We start from the raw sequence: 25,814 nt of genomic DNA, 5'->3' as shown, positions 1-25,814 counted from the left end.
CTTAACACATGCACATGAGTCCAGAGTTCCCCCGCTAGAAGTAGATCTTCCGGGCTTCCCTGGTGGCACAGTGGTTAAGAATCTGCCTGTCAGTTCAGGGGACACAGGTTCGAGCCCTGGTCTTGGAAGATCCCACATGCCACGGAGCAACTAAGCCTGTGCGCCACAGCTACTGAGCCTGCACTCTAGAGCCCGCGAGCCACAACTAGAGAAAGCCCGTGCGCAGCAACAGGCCCAATGCAGCCAAAAATAAATAAATAAATAAAATTAAAAAAGAAAAAGAAGAAGTAGACCTTCTAAGGACAGTGAGAAGTGGGGTGGGGGTGGGGTAATTAAAGTGGAAGTAGCAGGCCCTTTCACCGCCAGGAGACGGGTAGTTCATAGTTGGGAGTGCCTCTAATTTTGCCGGAAACTCAAACCACTGTCCTTTCTCTGGTGTAGGCCTCGTAACTGGCTGTTGCTCTCAGACCTGCTCAAGAAACTGCAAATGTCCTCCTGCATATTCCGCTGCAATTTCCCAAATGTGGAAATCGTCACCATCGCGGAGGCCGAGTTCTGCCGGCAAGTGTCAGCAAGTCTCTTATTCTCTTGCCCCAAAGACCTGGAGTCTTGTAATCCAGAAAGTAAGGAGCTCTTAGATCTGGTGGAGTTCACGAACGAGCTTCAGACTCTGCTGGGCTCATCCGTGGAGTGGATCCTCCCCAGAGACCTGGACTCAGACGACAACTGGTGAGCTCGCCAGGGCCCGCCGTGTACAGTGTGTCATGGTGTTAATCCTTGTGCATATGTGTCATAATACGACTATTTCTGTAAAGAAAGGACACTATGAGACACGACTCCAGTCGGAAGGACTTCATGTTTTTTTCTTTTTAAAATTTTAAGTCAGTTTTTATGAAGTTGTTAATAAAGTTTCTTTACTTTTCAATGTACACATGCTTTGGAATATGTTTGTTTTTACTCGGAACAATTGTTTCTTTTCTTTTTTAAGGAGAAAAAAAAAAAGGCAAAGGAGCTCCACACTTTGACTTAATTTCATACAAAGCTCCGACGACAGAGGCCATAACTGTTGAGAGTTGCTTTGGGGGCAAATTAAACCAGTAAAATTTTAAACTCTTCCTCCATATTAAAGGGATTGAATAAATTGGCCACTTTGGTGTACCTGTGTCCTGCGAATTGTCCAGTTGGAGATGGAGGTTTAGAAAGTGAGTTTCAGTCTTGTTTAAGTCTCTTCCCATCAGACTGGTGTCGTGATTTCCTACACACCATGTTACTTCCTGTCTACCTTTCCTTGGTGTTGTTCATGCCTGGATTGTCTCCTGTACCTGCTCAAACCTTGGTCCATTCTCATTTGTACCATGGAAGTTTGTCATGCTGGATACTGTCAGAACTAATTTTACTTAAGTTTGCGTTAAGGTGCAAAGCACACGTTTTGTATATTTTCTGTTTTTTGTGTTTGTGTATATTTTATGGTTTCGCTTCAAGAAATTTTATGGGAAGGGAAATAGCAAGATGTAAAGAGCAAAAAAGTCATCATTCTCTTTCAATTGTTAGAACATCTATCTGCAATCATAATTATGATGCACTGTGGTATGTGTTAAAATAGTAAATACATGTAACGTCCCGTAGGAGCAGCAAACTCAGTGGTGTTGGTGAGGGTGTGTCATGGAAGTAATTACAACGCAGGTGACTGTTGGTTGGGGTCCTGCAACATTAGTGTGCCTTCCCTGTGTCCAGTAGTGGTCTGGAGGGGTCAGGAAGCCTGCCTTTGAATTTGAGGGAACAGAGGGTTTGAGGTCCGCTCTCTTCTATTGCTCTAGTACACTGCACAGCAGCAGTATACTGGGTTTATAGTTGACGTTTAAATCGCTGATTGATCATTAAGATTGGGATGTATCTTTGGAAATGAAAATAGGAAGAATCGTATGCTTTTTCTTTTTTTTCCTATATCTGAAAAGGTATGTAGTACTTTGCTGAGTGGTTGGGAATCAAGTTTGCAGTATTCAGTGTATTCAGTTTTAGTATCTAAGTAAAATTAAACTGTTGCTGTAAACTGGAATAGCACTTTGTTACTGACAAGTTTTAGAATGCATCTGTTCGTCAATTACCTGTTTGGGAAGATTGTAGTTAATGATTTTGAGAATGTGGCTATAAACTTCCAACTGACTCAAGAAAAGCAAATAAGTCAAGATTGACAAATGTATAGGCTCTTCATCTTATTGTGTGTGTGGGTTTTTTTTTTTTCCTTTTAGTTATTTGTCAAGGTATAAAGAATTCTATCATACTTAAGACAAGTTAAGTAAACTTCACGGGGTGTATTCTGTCATGGCATGGAGCCGATCCCATGGCCTAGATCTTAAAGGTGATTTTATGTTTAAACTTTCATGAAAACATATGTGATTGAAACACATTAATATATTGATACAGAGGGCAGTTAATTTTTGTCTTTTTTTGTGTGTGTGTGTGGTACTGTTGTGGCCTCTCCCATTGCGGAGCACAGGCTCTGGACGCACAGGCTCAGCGGCCATGGCTCACGGGCCTAGCCGCTCCGCGGCATGTGGGATCTTCCCGGACCGGGGCACGAACCCATGTCCTCTGCATTGGCAGGCGGACTCTCAACCACTGCGCCACCAGGGAAGCCCTAATTTTTGTCTTTTGATACATGTGAGCGCAGCTTTCATTTTGCTGAAAGAATGTGACCAGTTTTCAGTTTGGGATTCTACCATTTAGTAAAGATAGTCCACTTAATTTTAGAAATAGATTTAATATATAATACCTAATAATACTTTTATGAATGTTTTTTTACTGAAAACTTTTATTGTAATACTCTGAAGAAACTATGCCATTCTAGTCTTCAAGACTTAAATGAATCAAGTGTTTATTAGCTGTTGTAGTTTTTAAACTAATAAAAGTCACTACATCAGCAATTTGTAAATACAGTTTTTAAAATAATGCCTTAACAACTTTACAGTGGTTATAATGACTGTATTTAGGCCTAAAGTTAGTTAATAATTTGACATGAAGGCTTTTTAATAGTTTGATGGTGCAGATCAGGGATAGGTAAACTCTGGCTGGTGGGCCAGATGCAGCCCGTCGCCTGGCTTTGTAAAGGAAGTTTTTCTGGAACATAGTCGCACCCGTTGTTTACATGGTAGTTATGGCTCCTTTCACCCTACACCAGTGGGGCAGAGTAGTTGCAACAGTAACTGTACAGCCCACAAATCTGGAAATGTTTAAATTTAGATTTTAAAAATTGAAAAATTCTTTGAGCCTATACAGGGCAAGTGCATTGACCCCTGAGGTAGAAAACAGTCAGGAACTTGGGTGCGGAAGCCAAATGGCCTAGGTTCAAATCCCCTTTCTCCCATTTCATAGCTAGTGACCATGGGCAAATCACTTAACCTCTATGCCTCCTTATGAGGTTTAAATGCACTTATTTGTATAAATAGTGCCTGGCACATACTAAGCGCTGTGTAAGTGATTGCTGTTGTTTCTGCTTGGAGTTTTAATAAGTTATTGTTAATAGAAAAATGACACTAATGATTTTCCTTTTAGAGTAACAAAGGCACTTTGAGTCTTTTACTTTTTCAGAAATGTAATAAGACTTTTTTCATTGACAGTCAGTGTTCCCTGTTACCAAAATTTACTTTATGAATATAAAGAATTGAATGTCTTCAGGACAGTACTTTTGCTTAAATGTCAAACCATTATTTTCCCAAGGTACATCAAACTGGCTCTGCATAGCCCAGGCCTCTAAAGCTTGTGTGCACACCCTAGGTAGCATGTGAGATACATTTTGTAAATATAGTTTTTTAAATAATGCTTGAGACTTCCCTGGCGGTCCAGCAGTTAACACTATGTGCTCCCAATGTAGGGGGCTTGGGTTCGATCCCTGCTCAAGGAACTAGATCCCAAGTGCCTGCCATAACTAAGAGCCCACATGCCACAACTAAAAGATCCGGCATGCTGCAATTAAAGACCGGCACAGCCAAACAAACAAACAAACAAACAAACAAATAAATAAATCTTTATAAAAAATAAGTAAAATAAAATAATGCCTTAGGAGTTAGGAAAAGAAAATATTAGAACATTTTTACCTTTGTATTATTTTTAAAAATCTGTGTAGTTTATCATGTACATAAATTATAGGTATGGAACTTTGTGTATATAATTTGTTAATAAATAAGATGCATATTAAAAAGTTTTCTTATGGTTTGCCCAGTCAGGTGTTTGGAGGCCATTGGAGGACAGGATGATGAAATATAGGGCCTCAGCAAAGATAGAATTTAGAACCAATTCCCTGACTTAGAAGATAAGGAAAATAATTCATAGACTGTAATTGAGTTGTCCAACTTTGCATAAGTGTTCAGAAACAGGAAATGCAGTGGCTAGAATCTAATCACTGACCAAGCAGAATCTGGGTCACTGGACTCGTAAACCAGAAGTGACTGTTGAATTTCTCAGGTTGATGCTCCTGGCATATATGCTTGATCTGTGTGTGTGTGTAAATCTCTGACAGAATAAGCCATACTCAGGCACACCCTGTTTCCTTATTCAAGCATCTTAATTTCATCCCATTAAATCTTTGAAGTATCCGACTACCAGAAGGCATGAAGAAACCTGGGCTGAGAGTCTTCATTCCAGGAGACGTGATCTTGACTGCATGGCTGGTTTGAGGCGCATCACTCTGAACTGCAACCCGCTCATTGGTGACCTGGGTGCAAGTGCTTTGGCAGAATCTCTTAGTGAGGATTTATGGCTTAGAGGGAAATTCTAAAATTGAAAATATTGAATTTTTAATATGAAATATGCTTAGCTTTTGGCATGATACTATTGTGATAGGATTTTTTAAAGCCTCATTTTACTGATAGCTTTTATTTTGCTTTTCAACTTTCTCTCAGAGTTGCATATATCCTTTACAGAAAATACAGAGTAACAAGAGAACAATTACCTATAATTTTAATACCCAGATATAATCACTGTTCATTTTGGTGTATATACTTTCAGTCTTTTTTTTTCTACAAATATATATGTACACTTAGGGATTACAAAAATAGAATTGTAGTATACTTGCTATTTCATATGCCTGCTTTTTTCACTTAATGATGTATCATGTAGTATTGCGTCGTATTGATGTCCCATAGTTTAATCAATTCTTTGCAATTCTATTTAGACAGTTTGCTTTTCCCTGTCAGAAACAATGTGAATACGTTGTATATACATCTCTGTGTGCATCGGGATTACTTCTGTAGAATAAGGTACTACAAGTGGAATGACTAAGTGTGACCTATTTTTAAGACATTTGATACACATGGCCAAATTACCACCCAGAAAGGCTATGCCAATTTATAGTCCACCCCAACAGTAGATGGGAAGCCTGCCTCTCACAAACACTGGCCTGTAGCACTTGTAAAAAAATGTAAAACTACAAAAATGAGTACCTCTCCATTTTCTATGCAAGTGGGATTACTCCAAATTTTATAACTTTTTTCAATTAATTCAGTATGAGCATTTTAGCAAGTCAGTAAATTTGCATCTCCTACATCATTTTTTGTGATTGTTCAGTATTCCATTATATGAATATGCCACAGTGCACATAGCTTATCCATTCTTGTATATAAGCTTTGTCCAGTTTTTCAGTTACAAATAGTACTCTGATATATATCCTTACCTATATCTCTGACTATTTCTTTTGGTTAAATTCTTAGAAAGAGAGTTGTTGGATCCAAAGTGTATAGACATTATTTAAAGGCTTTTCTTACAGAATCTTGGCTTCATCTGATAGGAGAATAACCACATTTTGTTTTATTTTGTATTCATTTGATTGACTGGTGCGGTTTACTGGCTGTTTGTATTAATTTGGCTATTTGGTTAATTATACCCTGTGTCCATTCTTCTGTAGTGAGAGTTTGTAAGGGTTGTATCATATCCTGTCAGATCCGTATGTCTGACTTGCTATTTCTGTGTGTCATGGGGGTGTTGAAAGACTCCAGTTATTTTAATGTGATGGTCCACACAACACTTAAACAAAAGACTCATGATAGTTTCCTTTCATGTAATATTTTTTAATCCCTGTGCTTTAGTGATGATCCCTTTGGTTTAAATGAGTAGGTTGTTCAGCCCCAGAACTACTAGAATTCATGATCAGTTTTTCTGGGTTTTGTCTGACCTTTTACCGCGAGGGTTCTTGACCATCATACTTTCATGATAGGTTTTTAGTATGTATTCTCTATTCACACATTGTTGAAAGTTTTTATTATTTGTATCCTCTTAGACTTGTCTTTTTTTCCTCTAAAACTAACAGTTATTACATTTCTTCTATTTTGTTTTCCCCTTTGAACTAGTTTCAAGTGTGATTTGGAGCTGAAGATCATGATCAAAAGAATGCAGTGCATTTCTGAGCTCCACCAGGTTTTGCTTGTGAGGTTTACATGCCCCTGCCGCCCTTGCTAATTATGAACTGAGATTCATTTTGTGATGCTTTTTGCTCATAGGTTATATACAGTTATTCTTCAGTTCTGTAATTGTAAAATCTGTTGTCTGATTTATTGGTACTAAAGCCAGGGTTATCATTGCACATCCAAGAAGAGGTTTTTAAATTGGATTATGCATTATGTGTGTGCATATATGTCTCTTTTTTTCCATAGCCAAAATTACAAACCTGCCATGACTTGTCTTGTGCAGGACTCTTCCACACGTGAGAAAATGAGAGTTGTCTATATGTTAAATCTGTAGAGTTAGCAAGTGACCTTTTGTCTTTCATCGAAAGCACTTGACCTGCAGCAGTGCGGCCTCACCAGTGAAGGAGCAAAGGCTTTACTAAAGGCCCTTGAAACCAACAGAACTCTGCTCGTTCTGGATATAATAAAAAATCTGCTGGTTGGTATGTGGTCACTTTTTTAAAATTGATAAACACATAGCAAAACAAAAAGAATTTGTTCAGGTATTGACAGTTTTTTAAAACTTAATGTGTTTAACTTTCCTCATCATATCCACTTGGCCCTTGAACAACGTGGGGTTAGGGGTGTCGACCCCTACGCAGTTGAAGATCTGGGTATAAGTTTATAGTCAGTGGTTCCACATCTGTGGATTCAACCAGCCTTGGATCATGTAGGATGATAGTACCTATGTACTGAAAACTATGCGTGTGTCAGTGGACCCGCGAGGTTCAAACCCATGTTGTTCAAGCTTCAACTGTACTTTTCTAGTGTTGCACTTCCCTTATGTTTTTAGCAGCTACTGTACTAATTAAAGTGAATTATACTTGTCAATTTTTCTTATCTCTACTCTGAATAGAGGTGAACCTAGATACTAAGCCTGCTTCCAACAAGAGCATTCTTTCTTTCCTGTGCAACCTCTGAATTCTTGCCAGGAGTACTTTATTCATTTGTCAGATTCACAAGTAAGTTTGTAATCATCTTCTGTGTGCCAGAGATGGGTTTAGGGACCACGGATAAAGCAGTGAACCAGACAGACAAAAGTCTTGCCCTCATGGAGCTTACATTCTAGTGAAGGAGATCAGACAGAAATGAGTAAACAGATAAGTCATATAATTTTAGAGGGTAGGAAGTGCAAAAATATCTTAATGTAAGGAGAGTGAGGGAGAGCAGGTAGGACTCCATTGGATAGGTTTGTTAGGGGACAGCTTCACTGGAGAAGTGGCATTTGAACGGAGACCTGAATGAAGAGAGGAGCAAGCCATGGAAGATGTGGAGTAAGCACATTCCAGGACAAGGAGGCAATGAGTATGTAGGCATGTAGGTGGGTGGAGTATTTAAGGAAAAGCAAGGAGGCCAATCTGGGCAGAGTACTGAGTGAAGAAGAATGTGGTAGGACATGAGGTCAAGGAGCTAGCCAGGGGTCTGCTCTTGTAAAGTCTTGAAGGCCAGAGTAAAGATGTGGATTATTCTAAATGAGTAGAGGGGTTTGAACTGGAAAAAGGCATGATCCAAATCGTATCTGAATAAGGTGACCTGGTATAGAGAAGGGACTTGGGAGGATAAAGAAGAGGTACAGGGGTCTTCCCTGGTGGCGCACTGATTGAGAATCCACCTGCCAATGCAGCGGACGCGGGTTCGTGCCCCGGTCCGGGAAGATCCCACATGCCGCAGAGCGACTGGGCCCGTGAGCCATGGCCGCTGAGCCTGCACGTCTGGAGCCTGTGCTCTGCAACGGGAGAGGCCACAACTGTGAGAGGCCCGTGTACCGCAAAATAAATAAATAAATAAAGAGGAATAGGGAGACCAGTTAGGAGACTATCACAGTGCTCCAAATAAGAGATGTTTATGGCCTAGGTTAGGTTGGAAGTTTGCAGCAAGTGAAAAGTGGTTGAATTCAGGTTGTGTTTTGAGGGTGTAGCTCTCAAGACCTGCAGATAGATGTGAGGTATGAAGGAAATAGTAACAAGGAGACAAGTCGTTGATGATTATGTGTGCAACTGGGTAGTATCACTTAGAAGAAGGGGGCTGATGGGAGGAGCAGCTTTTGAGGGAATATCAGGACTTGGTTTGTTATCTTGGATGCCCTGGTTTGATATCTTAGATGCTCTTTAGGTATCTAAGCGTCTGGACGGTGCTCAGACTGTACTTTGTATCCAAAGGTATCCAAAGCCACTTGAGATGCAAAATGTTTCAAGTTGACCTTTGCTGCTGCCAAAATAGTAGCCACTGTGGGCAGTCTGCAAGATGGCATCTTAGGTTTCTGAGGAAGAAATTAGAATACACAAAGGGGGAAATAAGTGTATAATTATATAATGTAGATTTCATATTTAAACGTATGGGAAAAGCAATAATTAGTTGGCTTTTGGTTTTAAATGGAAATAGCCACTCATTGGAAAATAATTACTCTAATTTCAATTCATTTTACTTTAGATCATTCTGTGATGAAAACAGTTACCAAACAAGTTCTCCAGATGGAAGGAGTGCCAAGTCAGAGGTATATAACATGTTTCAGTTCTCTCGGAAGAATTCCTCTTTAATGGCTTGGTTTTCTTTCTTTCTTAAAAGAAAATTATCAAGGTACTTTCTGCCATCTTAAAACTAAGATTTGAGTCAAATCAAATGGCTTTTCTGTTTTTGAAAATGTTGTGTGATGCTTTAATTTAGGTTCCCAGATATGCAGATTGAAAACCTTTTAACTTCTTATTTTCTGTAACATATTATCGTTAGTCACAATAGTCTTTTTTTTTTGGAGATAAGAATGAATAGCAGGAGCAGCATTTGTGAAACCAAATCTAATATGAAACTGACTCTTTCTTGTGAGTAAATTTGAATTTTGAAACAGCAAAACAATAAGGGTTAATAAAAAGCAAAATAAATTGTTTATGTTTATGATCTGCCAATTTCCCACAAAGAGTTTTGTGGTGACTTTAGTTATATACCAGATACATTAAAATCACCAGTGGACAACACATCTTTTATTCAGGTGCCCTCTGAAAGTTTTAAAACTTTGTTGACTTCATATCACTGAACGGTCCACTTTAAAATGGTTAAAATTATAAATTTTCTGTTTTGTGTCGTTTACCACAATTTTTAAAAAATGTGTTGTTTGAAGATTTTTGGGGTTTATAAAGGTATTGTATTAGCATAAAAAAGAAAAATTTAAGAGACCACCTCTAATCCCATTATCCTATCAAGCAATATTTACATTTTAATTTTCTCTTCCTGCTGTCTATAAACATAGTTCCACATAGCTTCATTATAATTTGCCATTCTTATCTTTTCATACTAAATTTCAATTCTGTAATTCATAGTTATACTTTTTAACATTGCATTCACAAGGTTTCATTGAGTTGGTCAAGTTTTTAAATTGGTGAAAAATTGGAAATAACCTCAAATAAACTATTGTAAACATCTTCATAAATACAGCTTTTTTTTTTCTACTTAAAGTTGTATGTTTTTGATTCTCTATTCATCAACTTGCTTGGACAACAGTGTATTAAATAAGTTGTTAAGAGTGTTTATGAAGTCAAAAAAAAGCTTATGATCGTCTGCCAATTGTTATTTCAAGAGAGTGATATTTTAATAATCAAATAGTACATTCAAAGAAGTTAAGATTTGTGATATCACACTAATTAGATATTATTATTAAAAATTTATATCATATGTAAAGCATTCTTAAAATAGCTACCTTGACTTTTGCTATGATATTAGAAATGGAAATCTATATAAATAAAACATGTATATGTAAAACATATTAGGAATTCTGTAAAACTAGTACAGAATAATAGGGCATCATGGAATGAGAACAGTTAAACATTTTTTTTTAGTTAGCATGATTAAACAAAGTGGAAATGTAACTGAAGTATACAAACTCATTGATCTCTTTTAAGAGTAATTTTATTTCTTGGGCTTTTTTTTGTGTTTGCCTCAGTTATTTGGAGACATAGAAGTAAGCCAAATCAGTATCTGGGTATATACCTAGATCCAGGTGAGTATAGGGGTGAAATAATGGTGTGAATTGTGTCACATTTATATTGTACTTATGTATGCCTAATAAAAGATGGGAACTTTTATTAGAAATTTTTTAATCTCCTAACAAGAAAAGTGTAATTAAAAAAATTTTAATACAAATGTATTTGCATTAGTTTCTGAAAGTAAAGGAAGGGTATACACATACATACCATATGCATACAAACATTTTTTTTGATGGCAATTAAGTTAAAACACAATAAAATAGCACAAAATGAACTGAGCTCCTATATATTTTTAAGAGGCATGTAAATCACACAGGATCGTGTGTTGATTATCAATAAGCTACACTCTATGAAATATTTGTCCTATATTACCGCATACACTCCATTTTACCCTGCATCCTAATGCTGCTAAAATATAGTAGAAAGCAGCAGCATAGCACAGGGAGATCAGCTTGGTGCTTTGCGATGACCTAGAGGGGTGGGATAGGGAGGGTGGGACGGAGGCTCAAGAGGTTGGGATATGGGGACATGTGTATGCATATGGCTGATTCGCTTTGTTGTGTAACAGAAACTAACACAGAATTGTGAAGCAATTATACTCCAATCAAGATCTATTAAAATAAATAAATAAAATAACATAAAATACAGTAGCTTTGAAGGATAAATATAACCATTTTAACCTATGATGTTTCTTTTCAGTCAATTCAAATTAAATATTTAAATGTGAATTTTAATATATGGCTTGTTCTAAGTAAAATATTAACACGTAGGTCTAGTTTTTGCAACCAAATGCCTCTTTACTACTGAAATATAGGGTAAGTCTCCACATTTCACTCTTTCATCCAGTGGGTTTCATTTGTTTTTTTGTGTGTTTTCTATATGAAATCAAAGGAGCAGTGAAGGTTGACAGGCTTATAGGAGGGTAAAATTGACTCACCTACCCCCCAGCAACTTGCAGCCTTATAACTTGTATTGTTTTTACATAGAAAAATTCATCTTAAATTTAACTTTTGGTCTACTTCTGAAGATTCTGTTTGGCAGAAGTCATGGGTGTATCTGTGTTTCTGTGTCCTTGAGATTCAGAAATGCCAAAGGTGTTCTACGATTCAGGAAACTTGAGTGTTTCTACATGATACATAAAATGTATCATACTTTGGGATTTTTTTAAAACTTTTATTTTTGCATTTCTGCACATCTCAATACTTTTGTTTTAGTTAAAATAACTTGTTACTGTAGAGAACTTATATTTTTTTAAAATGCTGGCTTATGTAAAACCTTTGTACAAAACCGATCCTCTTTTTAATGGGCTTGGCATCATTGTCAAGTGCCTTTTTGATTCCTTTCGACGTGTGCACGTGTGACATTTGCTCTGTAGACCTTTGGTGCATCTTGATTCCTTGTTTTCATGCTTTGTCAAACGTAGTCTTGGCCACAAAGAAGCCTGTAAGTAATGGAAGGAAACACTCTGCTGGTCAAGAATGTTACCCTCCTGAAGCGCTACCACCTGGAGTGTCTGGTTTCCGGCCATTGTGTCCTGCAGAAAGTGCAAAAAGCAACAGGTAACCTGTTTGCATTCCCTGTCTTTTTCAGTCATTTAGAGTTCTTTATTTTGGAACTTGTATTATGTGGGTGGTCTCTGGTGCTTTGTGTAGGGAAAAAAGGTAACTCACACATGGCTTCTGCCTAATGAGCCTTCTAAGGAAGAAAAATTAAAAGTAATTGGGAGTTTCAAGTTGTTTCTCAAGTGTCACAACAGAGGTAACTCCGTGGGAGTCTTGAGGAGACTAAAATGATCACCAATTGTGCATGTGAGAAAAGTTTCATTAAAGGCAGATGTAGTTGAGCGAAGCCCTACAGCACAGAAGTAGGAATTTGGATACGTACGAATGGGAAAAAAGACATTTTAGGCATGGGAAATAGTTTAATGCAGAATGGATGAAAAATATGCATTAGACCTCTTCTAAATCAACTGGCTTATTAACTCAGTAAATCAGATTTAGTGAGTCAAACTAGCATTACCTGATTTCTTATCCAGGGGATAGCTGTTCATAGTAATATTTGTCACAGAACAGTAAATAAAATGGTTGAATTATAGCTTTAGGCTTGCTAAGTGAAATAGATGGCTCTAGATGATCTTCAGGTGACTTACTTGGTAGTAATCAGGAAATTGGGGATTAACAATTGCTTAAGAAAACAAAGAGAATTGATTTTAAATAGTACTTGAAGTAGTTACTGTGTAAAATATCTGTTCAGTTGCTCATGTTAAATGGATGTTTCTAATCCCCACTGGACAACCGACTACTTTTTTGCAAATGGTAATGTGAATTGCTGTTGCATAAACTATAGTGTTGAATCCCCAGTGTTTGCACTTGAGTTTCACAGCTCTGTGGTTTCCTGTCTTCTTCCTGAGACACTTAATTGCAGGTCCATCCTCGTCACACAGGGTGGTAAATTAGAGAACGATTAATATCACCATTTAAAGAAGAGAGGCTGAAATCTCAACCGTCCTGAACATAGGAGCTGAAGGGGCCTCTCAGCAGTTCAGAGAGTGATTACCAAGCCAGTAGGCTGAATTCTGTTCTGTTTTCTCCGTAGCAGAGCCCTCCAGGTCCTTGTTTTGAGCTTATTTATTTTTATACACAATTCTGTATGGATACTGTTCATACTACTAAATAGTTGTATTAACTGGGTTTAACTGGTGATGTATTTACATGAAGATCTAACTTCGTTTTGTTGCTATCTTTTTAGGGGCTTTCTATTCATCAAAGCTCGTGATGTATGTAATCAGTTGGTGGTGTGTAGCTATCATATTTATGATATATAGGGCTTGAATTGGGAAAGGTGGATGGTCATTCTTCTTGCTTTTTAAACTGACAGAGCCTTCCAAGAAGCATTTCCCTCTCTGAAATAAATCCATGTAAAACATGTTTGGTCGCTCTCCCAATGCAACTGTGTAGTTGTGTGGATTTGGCGCACAACTGGCAGCCTTATGGTTATGTCTGTAAACAAGGAAGCCTGTTTTCCAGTCCGCAAATCAGCTGTTACCCAGTGAAACGAACTTGACTGCCATTTCTGACCCCTCACGTGGAGCTGTCATACTCAAGAATATTCGCATGTTTTCAAGAAACGTTGTTTGCGGGCTATATGTACAAATTCCTGATCTGAAAGCCAATATAAAGCAACATCTCCCAAACCTCTGCTCTCTCACCAAGGCCACACACATTCCCTCGCTTATGGCCTCGTGGCAAGCGAATACTGTCAGTATCAGATTCTCCTTCCCAGTGGTCTTGGGAGACTGCATAGTTGCTCTGTGAATGGCACCACTGCTGAGGTTGAGAGAAGAGCATCTTGGGTGTCAGTCCTGGCCTTGCATTCCCAGAGAGAGGGGTGTGCACCTCGTTCTCCTGTTAGGGTTTTCCTATGCTGCAGGGTTTGCTGCTTGTTGTCAAAATGATGTCCTAGTGACTTGTCTTCTGCGTGGTTATATAATCCCAGCACAGTTCTTTATGATCTGTAGACTTTTATGGGGTTGTGGCCAGGTCAGTTTTTAAATGTTTGGAAATGTCCTATTGAACAACATTGCAGTGGCAGTGAAGCTTGCTGGGAGAATTGTTGCCGTAGTTTTGGCTTAAGGGTGGTGAGAAGATGAAATTTTTGATGGGTCAGTTTTAGTTGTGTATGTGTATGTGATTTATTTTTTTAAATTCTAATGTCTATTATTCACAGCTTAGATATGTTGACTTCCTGATTATTCATCAGTCCCTTTACTGATGTATTTTCCTCTGAAAAACTACATTTTCTTCCAGACTGTTTTTGTCTGATGGTGAAGAATAAATTTTTCATTTGCAGTATAAAGTTGATCTGAGAAAAAATGTTTACCTTGGATCTTCACTTGGCTTCTGTGAAAGAAACTTAATAAAATAATATGGGCAATTCCCATTACTAATCCTAACCACGTACAACAGAGGTCTGTACAGTAACATAGCAAAAATAAGTTACTGTACTTTTACTTAGTCATTGCCTGTTTTACACTAAAGAGCAGTGAGAGACATTTATAAAGAATGATACCTCAGATCACTTTTGTTAAATGTCCTCTAATATTTGGATATTTGGTATCTGGCTTGTGTTGTCTTTTATACAATCTTGTCTTCTTTCTTTGCACTTTAGTGTAACAACTCTGTGGTTTCCTATCTTCTTCTTGTGACACTCAGGTCCATCAGAATTTCCTGTGACGGTGACAGTAGAGAGTCCTTCCTCCTCAGAAATCGAAGAGGTCGACGATTCCTCAGAACGTGTTCAGGAAGAGCCAGAGAAAATCCGTTTGAAACAAGAAGCATTGCAGGTACAAAGTTATCACTTTAAAGCTATAGAGAAGATTATTTTTCAAACGGAAGGCTGATTGCAACGCAGCACAGCTTGTGTGAGGGTTCTGTTTTCTCCTCCCACCTGCATTGTATCCCCTTGAATGGTTCCTTAAGCTTAGACCAAGGTGAATGGCGGACATTTGAACTCTAAGAAACTAAAATCAAAACATGTCGTTAGTAATATATTTTCCTTTCCTTAGAACCTTAGTATATTAGATTTAGGGAGAAGCTTAGTGATCATAAGATAAGGAAATTGAGTTCTGAATGACTACAGTCAGCTGATTCAGTGCTCTTGTTTTACAGATGAGAAAATTGACAGTTCTAGTTGAACTCTCTTTTTATAAGAGGAAAATATGGCCTCATTTTAAATAAAAGTAAAGTTGAAAAAAGTTTTAATGTTGATATTCTCCTTTCCTAAAATCAAAAATATCAAGAAGCTACATTCTATTACCAAATAAACCTGACCTCTAATGTCATTCCATACTTTTGTTTGTATGGGCAGAAAAGAAAAATTGATTTTTATAAGAAATTTTTGCACCTCAAAATTAATATATTTATTTTATTTCAACTTTAATGCAGAGCTGAACATTTCTAGTAAATAAAGGAACACCATTTGGGGGGGACCTTGTCTTTGTGCTACAAAGTCCATGTTTAATTTTAAAAAATTATTTAATATGACTTTCTCTTCATATGAAACATGACACTTGACAGGTTTCAGAACTGATTATCCCATTATTGTAGGACTATGGGAATTACTCTTTGATTTTCAAAAGAGAAAGTTAGATTTTTATTTTTTAATTAAAATTAATGATAATATAGAGAAATTTTAAGAAAAGAACTTAGAAAATTATGAAATGTTAGAGTAGGAGAAATCTATAGTTCAAGTGGAGTTACTCCCTTTCGTTTTATAAATGAGCACCTACAATTTGTAGAACGTAAGTGGTTTATTAGTAAATGGCAGAGTATGACATGACCCTAGAGCATCTAACCCGCATTCCTTGTTATTTTAGATGTGGTGTATTCATTTCCTTCACAAATAGACCACGAGATTGTATTTGTAAAAGCAGTAATAGACACTGGGGAAGTCCAAGAAGTTTAAACACTGGGACCACAGAATAGCAGATTCAGAATACACTGAGAACCCTTTTAGCTCTTCTCTGTTTTGACAAGACACTACAATGATGGTATCAAAGTGTTTAAGTATATATGCCCACAATAATCGAGAGATTTCAACATAGTTTTGAAAGACAGAAGACAGGTGGAAGAGTGTGAAACTGAAGCAGTAAAACAGAGGGAAAGCATCACCTAGAATATGCACAGGGACCACGTGCAACTGAGGAGGATTCTGACCCCACCTGAAAAAGTAGCCCCATGCTCAGGTGCGCATGTAGGAGAGAGGGTGGAGTTAGTTAAAAGTGTGACCAATAGGGGAGCTCATTGAAGGGATGTGTTTGGAGGAGTGGACTCTCAGCCCCGCCCTCACCCTCCTGAAATGAGATGATTTCATTTTGAAAACAGTGAAACTGGTGAGAACTGGGGCAGCTACTGTGAGTTTTTACACCCTCGAAAATTGTGTTTGGGGGAGATCCTGTTACAGTTACTCCCCGCTTCTTCCTGCATAAGAAGCCAATCAATCGTTGACTTCAGGGAGCTTTCTGCGCTCATTCTTAAATAGAAAATAACTGTCATTTGCCTGTTAGTTGAGTAAAGCTTACAATATGAGAGAGGGGCAAAGAGTGCAAACATATCCTAGTAGGACCAGGGACAATTTAGGGAACAGAATAATTTAAGAAAAAACCCTAATTAGTATCCTGAGAGAGGTTTAAAAAGAGCTAGCAACTATAAAATAAGACTAGGGTATTAATGAAAAGGAGAATGGTCAGAAAGCAAGAGGGGTCTCCTGGAAATGCAAATATGGTTGCTGAAATAAATTCAGTAGGAATTTAAAAAATTTCTCAGTATATAAAAAAGAAAGACACAATGGAAAATGTGATAGAAATATGTTAGAGAGGCTGCATCTGGGAGATCCCACATGTTACTATTAGAAAGTCCAGACCCAGAAAAACAATGGAGGGAAACTGTCAAAGGGCAACAAAATTCCCCACAGCTGAAAGTAGACATCAGGCCTCAGATTGAAAATAGTTATGCAAGATGAGCAAGAATAGACTCATACCTAGGCACCCTTCATTGTGAAACTTTCAAATACTGAAAAACTAAATTAAAATAGAATAAAATACTGAGAGGATACATCCATTCCAGAGAGAAAAATACTGGTCACCTAAAAAAAAAGGTTAAAATCTGACTTTATCATACTTGTCATGAGCACCGTGGATCCTGGAAGGCATTAGAAAGATACCTCCAAAGTTTTTCAGGCACATAATTTTCACCCTAGGGGTTTGTATCCAGCCAAACTATCAGTCATACGTGGTGGCTGAAGAAGATATTTTATACAGAAAGAAATTTGAAAAATTGACCTCCTGTGCTACACCTTAAGCTATTTATAGACATAATCCAGCAAAATGAGGCAATAAACCAAGAAGGAAGGTAATAGGGGATTCAGTGCAGATTGCAGCTAGTCTAGAGTGGGGAGGCTTCTATTGATTGTGTGATTGAGAGCTTAGAAACACCTTGAAGCATATTGTACTTACTAGGTGTTAGGCACTGTTGGAAGGGAGGAGGGAGAGGAAGAGGAGAAGGAACTTGAACTCCAGAGGAGAAAAGGCTATACGGACAGAAAGCTGAAGCACACTGAACTATGGTTGATTTTTAACCTACTATTGGTGAGGAAGGGAAGAATCCACTTCAGCTTGACACTATAGATGTCCCCCTTTTCAGTGACACACAGGGGTAATGACCACCTATCTAATTTGTTGTCCAAACCAGAACTTGTCCAAACTCCTTACACTTCAACAGTGTAAGGAGGCACTCTAATGCTGTAACATCGGGACAACAGGTATAAACTGGAACAGCCCAAGGCGGCTTGGGGTATGTGGTCACCCTGCACAAGGGCAGTGACACTGGCACAGTATGGAACGAGGTGTAGTCTATACACAGAGACACAGTACATCTGCAGTGGGCAATATTAATTTCATTGTAATAATGGCAATACTGTCTTGGTTTGCAGCTTTTATTGTCAACTTGCATGTAATCACAAATAACTAAAGTAAACTATACTTAGTATGTATGAGTATTAACTTGGTATGTACTGAAATGTATTGTGTACTAGTATGTACTTAGTATATATTAGGCTCTAAGTGTTTTTGCATATATTAACTCATTTAATTCTCTGAATAGCCTTATGAGGTTGGTGCTAATATCATTCCCACTTTTGAGAGCAGGAAGCTAAGTCAGGGAAGGAACTTGCCCAGGCTGTACCTAATTTAAGGTTGGATCGAGGCTTTGAGTTTAGGCTCTCTGCCTGTTCTCTTAAACCTTACTCCGTACTGACTCTCAAGTAACAGAAGACTTAACTGCACATAGAACAGAATATAAATTTCAACTTTGACAACGTAACAGCTAGGTTTGGAAGGTAGACAGGAGGTAGAAAAAAGGGAAGATGGTATGAATGTCCTCATTTTACAAAGCGTGACGTTAAAAAAAAAAAAAAAGCGTGACGTTGAGAGAGTTTCTAGTTGATCAACAATGTAGGTTTTTAAGTATATCACTACAAGTCAAAGAGATTATGAGCAGTGGAATACCTCATGACATAACTTTACTGAGCAGTGTGGACATAAGTTAGAAAGTGAACAGATAATGCCTCCAATTTAGTGAGAAAATAGTCATGGAAGAGTATTACTTGGAAATGGAGAAGAATTCAAAATAACAATAGTTGGACCTCCCTGATGGCGCAGTGGTTAAGAAACTGCCTCCCAAGGCAAGGGACACGGGTTCGAGCCCTGGTCCAGGAAGATCCCACATGCCACGGAGCAGCGAAGCCCATGCACCACAACTACGGAGCCTGTGCTCTAGAGCCCGTGAGCCACAACTACTGAGCCCATGTGCCACAACTACTGAAGCCTGCGCGCCTAGATCCTGTGCTTTATAACAAGAGAAGCCACCGCAATGAAGAGTAGCCCCCGCTCGCCGCAACTAGAGAAAACCTGCACGCAGCAACGAAGACCCAATACAGCCAAAAGTAAATAATAATAATAAAATAATAAAAAATAACAATATTTGACGTAAACCTCATAAAAAAGGAAATCCATACAGCCAGTAAACACAGAAAAGTGTACGACTTCATTAAGTAATAAGTGAAAAGTGAGTCAAAACCAAGGAAACTACATGTCAATCAGATTGACAAATACATAAATAAAAAGTCTGGTAGTATCAGGTATTGTAGACCTGAAGTACTATGGGAATCTTCTACCCTGTTTATACTGGAGTATAAATCGACACAACTACTTTGGAAAGCATTTAGCCCTCTCCGTCAACTGAAGTTATATAAAGGAGGCACTCTAATGCTGTAACATTAGACAACAGGACAACAGGTATAAACTGGAACACCCCAAGGCGCCTTGGGGTATGTGGTCACCCTGCACAAGGGCAGTGACACTGGCACAGTATGGAACGAGGTGTAGTCAGCAGCCCTCACCCCTGCCCTATGTAAATGCACCAGAATAATGGGTACAGCAGGATTCCTGTCCATGATTTGCATTAGCACAAACTGAAAACAAACCAAATGTCCATTAAGAGTCAAAAATTAAATAAATGATGTGTATTTGTACAGTGGGAAAACTATCCAGCAATAAAATTGAATGAACTAGAGCTACAGGCAGCAATGTGGATGAATTTTTTAAACCAATGTTGAGAGAAAGAAATAAGATAGAAAAGACTTCATATACTATGATCCTGTACATAAAGTTAGATGTTGACACAACTAAACTCTTTTGTTAGGGATGCATGCAGGTTAAAGGAAATGACTGTCAAGAAGTGAGGTTGGTGTTTAACCGGGAAGAGGGAAGGAGCTTGTGATGAGAAAAGGATATGGGGGTTTTTTGCGATGCTGACAAGTATCAATACTTTCAGCTTCGAGTAGTGCTTATGTAAGTATTCTCTTTTTATTTGTCACATTGACAGTTTTGTTCTGTGCACTTCTTAGTACCCATATCGTATTTTACAATTAAAAACTGCGTAAAGAATCGGTCGCTTCTTGAGTGCTGGATGTGGGAGTGGGATGAGACCGTTTCATTTTAAGCCCTTCACTACTGTTTGCATTCGCATGTTCATTCATTCAGCATTAATTGCACATATTCTATGTACCAAGCACTCTTCTAATTTTATATGTGTTTTAACTCATGTAATTCTCACAAGAGCTCTGTAATATGGGAGCTTATCTCCATTTTATAGATGAGGAAGTTGAGGCCTAGAGTTATACAACTTGTCCAAGGTTATGTAGCTAATGGGTAGTGCCAGGCCCATTTGCCTCAGAGAATCTGAATATTTACAATATAATCTAAAAGAGAAATTTAATGACTAATTATAAGCAAAAAAATTGCACATTAAAGATGACAAGTTTTCATCTATCCAGTTAGAGAAAAACACAGAGTCCGTCTTTCACACACGTACATCTTATATGTATGTGTGTGGCAGGGATTCTCCTTATTAAGCAATTATTTATTGACCGTCTACGTTGTGCTAGGCACAGGTGCTGGGGATAAACCTTAATAAAATACACCCCCTATCTTCAAATAACTTGCACTCTAAGTGAGGAAGTAAGCCAACAGTTACAGTAGAGGTTATATACCAAGTGATACATCGCTGATGGCAGTGTAAAATCTCAGAAATCGTTTGGAAAGAAGTCTGGAGATAGGTACCTCAGAGCCTTAAAAATGTTCATTTGCTTTGATCTCAAACTCATTTTTATGGATTTATTGTAAGAATGTTATTCTCAATATGGAAAAAAGCCTTCATGCATAAAAACGGTTATTTTGTCTGATAATACTGAAAAGTTGGAAAGAATTTAAATCTGTAAAATGGTTAACCAGTAAACCCACTCAGTGGAATATTTTGTAGCCCACACAAAAAAATCAAGGTTATGAATCCCCTGATTATAGGAGAAATGATTGATTTCAATGTTAAATGGAGAAAAGTTGAACATAAAATTTGATATCCAATATGATGGGAGCTTTGTCCCAGAAAAATCACCCTAGCCAGTGTACAGAAGGGTGGAATGGAGAGCAGATGGCAGGAAGGAAAATTATTCCAAAGCCTTATCATTAGTCTTACTTAAGTAATAGAATATCAAGCAATTTTACTTTCTAACTTTTTTGGTTCCATATGTCCATGTAAGGGACATGAATTCTGAATACTTTGTAGGAGGAGGGTACACTTTTTCACAAAAATTGAACACTGTGTTCTAATTCCCTCCATTAGAGGGAGAAACTGTTGCATGTAATTGCACTTTGATGTGCTATTTAGAACCAGTCAGGAATTTTAGTCTACCTTCCTCTGACCGTGCTGAGGGTTTTTTGTTTTTTTGTTTATTTGTTTAGAATTTCTTTGAAATCAGTTTTAGAAGATTGATTAAACCATTATATTAAAAGTAGAGGAATTCTGCAGTTTTTTTCCCTTTTTCCCCATTGAAAACTTGACTGGCTTTGGTAATGAAACATTAAAGAATTTGAAGTTCTTAGACTCTCAATTTTTTAAACATGTTCTGAATATAAAAATATATGTTCATTGAGCAAATGTTTGAAAACAATGAACAACTTCTTGAAGGAAATAAAAGCCACCTCTGCATGTACACACACCTAATCTGCTCTTTTGTCTTAAAAAAGTATCCGAAATATTTTGCCATGTCACTAACTACTCTTCTACATCAGAGAATTTGATTAAGCTTATGCATCATCTCCCAGGAAAAACGCACAGATATATTTTGAATGTAGCACTCCTGAAGCCCATTCATGAACTCTGGTTGAGACCTCTTGTCATTCTTAGTGGCTTCATAGCGCATTCCTACAGACGATGAGCTGTTTTTATTTAAACCAGTCCCGATTCGGAGGCTCTTAGCTTTCTTCTAGGGTTTGGTTATAAACAATCTTATGACATCATGTTGGTAGATAAATCTTTGCCCACATCTTTGATTTCCTTAGGGTAAACTCCTGATGTAGGATTGTTGTTAGGTACCAAAAGCTACTGTCCAGACAGTGATACCAGCTCCTCTCCCAATGATGGCAGGTAATAGAGTTCCTCATTCTTTAAGTGATTGTTCAAAGCAGTTAACATGTATAAATACACCTTACTGTTTTCATAAGTATAGGTATTATGATTGTTTATCACTGCATAAGAAACCAGCCCAAAACAGTGGCCTAAAACAATGACAATCATTTATTTTGTTCACGAACCTGGAGGTTGAGTAGAATATTCTTTTACTACACTCTTACTGACTGAAAACAATACCTGTTTGACTAGCTCAGAGTTCTGTAGGTCAGAAGTCCAGGCACAGCGTGACTGGGCTTCCTGCTCAGATACACACGGGAACATGTGGGTTCCCTCCTGAGAGTGTTAAAGCACGTGAAATTTAAGTGTAAGATATTGAGCCCCAAACGTTGGATGTTCACCATAGTTTGTGTGGGCCACAGAGCTGAAATCAAGATGTCAGTCTGGCTGTGTTAGCGTCCAGAGGCTCTGGGAAAGAATGCCTACAGGCTTCTTCCGGCTTGTTGGCATAATTCAGATTCTGCAGTTGCAGGACAGAGGTCCCCATTTCCTTGCTGGCTGTCAGTCGGGGGAGAGTTTCAACTCCTAGAGGCCTCGCTTGCCTTCCCTGCCGCAGCATTGGACTTCTTCAGAGCCAGCAATGGAGAGTCTCCCTCTTGTGCCTTTTGTACTTCAATTCAGGAAGAGTTCAGGTCCTTTTCATGGGGTGCCTGAGTAGGCCACATCCACCTAAAATAATCTCCCTATCTTAAAAGATCAACTGATTTTGAACCTTAATTCCATGTGCAAAATGCCTTCACTACAGCACCTACACTTAGAGTTTGATTGGATAAGTGGAAGGTTTGTGTACTTCAGTAAGTGGTAGTCTTGGGGGCTCTGTCAGAATTCTGCCTATTGCAAGCAGTGTCCCCACTTCAAGGACCGAAGTGTCTTAGTTCCTAAAACTCCTAAGATAGTTTATCAGTGTTCATTTTATTTCAGTGACCTTGGTGAAGGGAAGACTACCACCTCCGTGAGCAGGAATGGCAGCCAGCTTCCTGAGTCCACAGTGTGGCTCTGCTACTTAGTGGTGTGACCTTGGCTGTGCTGCTCTACTTACTCTACTTCTCTGCCTCTGTTTCCCTCATCTGTAAAATAACATGGAGTTAGTGATGGGTCTTTCCTCGTAGGGTTGTTTTATAAATTTATTTTTGGCTGAGTTGGGTTTTCGTTGCTGCTCGCCAGCTTTCTCCAGTTGCGTCGAGCGGGGGGCTACTCTTTGTTGCGGTGCGGTGGCTTCTCTTATTGCAGAGCACAGGCTCTAGGCGCGCAGGCTTCAGTAGTTGTGGCACGTGGGTTCTAGAGCGTAGGCTCAGTAGTCATGATGCACAGACTTAGTTGCTCTGCGGCATGTGGGTTCTTCCTGGACTAGGGCTCGAACCCGTGTCCCCTGCACTGGCAGGCGGATTCTTAACCACTGTGCCAGTAGGGAAGCCCCCTCTTAGGGTTTTGATGATTCGATTATTTAATACCCAGGGAACTCCAGGAACAGTGCTTGACTGTAAATTGCTTTAAAAGTGATTACTTTTTTAAAACATGCTTTTGAATCTGCAATTATGCAATTCAGGTATGCTAAGCAGGTTCGTTAATAGGACTTCCTGCTATAAAGAGACCCACAAATAAAAATAGAATTTTTCTTTCTTGGTCGTAACTTCTTATTTCTGACTTACTATGTTATATGCATATGCCTTTTATGGTGGCCTGCCACAAATTTATGTTGGAAAGAGTGGAATTTAAATAAATCTTTGCAAATTTGATAGATTTTGATCATTCATTTCACTGGCATGGTATAATATGACCAGTAGCAGACTAAAATCTGACTTCACTTCTGGCTCTGCCCATAAATCCTGATGAGACCAATAGCTGGAAAGGCTTTTGGATATTATACTATGAATTAGTTATAATATTGACTCTGTTTGTTTAGGAAACCCTGGAGGAGTGCCTAAAGCAGTTAAAGGAGGAAAGAGTAATAAGACTGAAGGCTGATAGACGAGTCAGTGAGGTAAACACGTTTCATCTGCTTTTGAGAGTGTTTTGGTTTTATTTTGATTTGATTTTAAGCCATATACACATATTTTGTAAGCTTTAAAACTGTAATATGTTGCAAATCGGTGGTATCATATGGACTTTTGCATTTACTGGTATTTAGTGATCATATGATCTATATTCCAGAAAGCATGTTTTTAAAGATGTGAAAAGCTCGTTTTGTGTATGTGTGTGTGTGCTTTTATATGACATTAGTTTATTTCCTGTTCATGATTCTTTGATTCAAGAAGGCACTTTCTGTGCATGTATTGTATATACAGTAACATAAAAGACATGATGAGACTCTCCTGGCAATGAATTAGGAAAGTGAATCATTTAAATAAATTTAAGATATTGGAAAACTTCTAAGAATGCAATGAAAGATAAAAATATATACTATGAGAATTACATTAGGTAATGTGCATGAAAGCAGGGCATAATCTAAAAAGTTCTATCTAAATATAATTTATCACAGGGTGAGTGTAGGGAGGACTTTTTGAAAGTGCATCCATTGGATTGGCAGACACTCATTCAATAAATGTTGAGCACCTGCTCATGGAAGGCAAGAGGGGCACCATGAACATTAACGGCCTTTCTGAGAAATACGAGAGTTGAGCTTACAGGGGGTTTTAAGTGCGTAGATGCTGAGCGGAAGGGGAAGAGTGCACGGGGGTGAATATGTTGAAGAAGCCAAAGAAAATATTGGTGATCGTACATTTAATAAATTGGGTTGGGTATGATTTAGGGCTTTTAAACGTAAGCATTAGATATTTTACTCACTAAAGTTAATTCTTAACATTCATCAGAGTTGTAATATGTTTTGTTCAAATCAGATTCTATAATTCACTTTCTAATTTAAGGGAAACTTAAAGCAGGTCATTTTCTAATGTGGAATGAGGCTCCATTATGAATTGAACCAGTTAGAAATGTGATCTTTTGTGAAAGATCATTAATAAAACAGTAACTTTGGTTTATTTATATACCACCTAAGTGTTATATAGGAAACTTTGTTGGGTGCCTGTGGGTTTTGGTTATTATGTGATATGGTCTCTGTCTTTACTGGCAGAGGGTTACATTAATTATAAATTAATTACATTTTGAGTGTTTTAGTTTTGTTCCTTGAAACTAGGCAAGACTACTTTTTGTTTGTTTTTTGTTTTTTGGGTTTTTTTTTGCGGTATGTGAGCCTCTCACTGTTGTGGCCTCTCCCGTTGCGGAGCACAGGCTCCGGACGCACAGGCTCAGCGGCCATGGCTCATGGGCCCAGCCGCTACGCAGCATGTGGGATCTTCCCAGAGTGGGGCACGAACCCGTGTCCCCTGCATCGGCAGGCGGACTCGCAACCACTGCGCCACCAGGGAAGCCCAAGGCAAGGCTACTTTTGATGACAATGAGAAAAAATCATGTCAGACGTTTTCAGTCTTCTTGTATAGCTGGAACATGAAAATGCCCAGTTGAGAAACACAACTTTCTCTTTGTCTGAAGCCCTTCATGCCCACTCATTGACAAGCATGATCCTGGATGATGAAGGTGTTTGGGGCAGCACTGAGAATTCTTTTCAGAAGTTCCATGCTTTCCTGGTTCTCCTTAAAGATGCTGGGTTAGTTCATTTCTCTTCATGGCATTCTTCTCTTTGCGACTCTAATGGTAGTTTGCTGAGGAACTGGAGCAATTTTCATCACTTACGTGGCTATATTTAGCCAAATTTAGTGTAATTATAGGTAATATAGTTGACATTTTAAAATGAGGAATTAAATTTTTTAAGAAATGCATATAGGGAAGCCTGCTTTGGTAGAGTGGGGAGCCCATTATAAAAG

The 25,814-nt window shown here is 38.3% G+C and overlaps 1 protein-coding gene and 1 pseudogene across 2 annotated transcripts in view; both read left to right on the top strand.

Moving 5' to 3' along the window:
• The window catches only part of LOC308611077 (BCL-6 corepressor-like), a 36,876-nt gene extending 35,456 nt beyond the window's left edge, over positions 1 to 1,420 (top strand). Inside the window, 1 exon segment of the mRNA XM_081260007.1 lies at positions 442 to 1,420. Within this exon segment, the coding sequence (XP_081116133.1) occupies positions 442 to 733 (292 nt within the window). The 3' untranslated portion in view covers positions 734 to 1,420.
• LOC308611092 (centrosomal protein of 78 kDa-like) overlaps positions 1 to 25,814 on the top strand; it is a 138,780-nt pseudogene that overhangs the window by 110,454 nt on the left and 2,512 nt on the right. The window contains exons 9-10 of the transcript in view: positions 23,897 to 23,974; positions 25,431 to 25,597. The product of the transcript in view is annotated as a centrosomal protein of 78 kDa-like (transcript). The remainder of the gene's footprint in view (positions 1 to 23,896; positions 23,975 to 25,430; positions 25,598 to 25,814) is intronic.

Source organism: Mesoplodon bidens (assembly GCF_964165515.1).
Source record: "Mesoplodon bidens genome assembly, contig: HAP1_SCAFFOLD_157, whole genome shotgun sequence".
Classification (NCBI taxonomy): domain Eukaryota; kingdom Metazoa; phylum Chordata; class Mammalia; order Artiodactyla; family Ziphiidae; genus Mesoplodon; species Mesoplodon bidens.
Note: the sequence above shows the minus strand (reverse complement) of the source record. Positions and strands in the feature narration are given on the sequence as shown.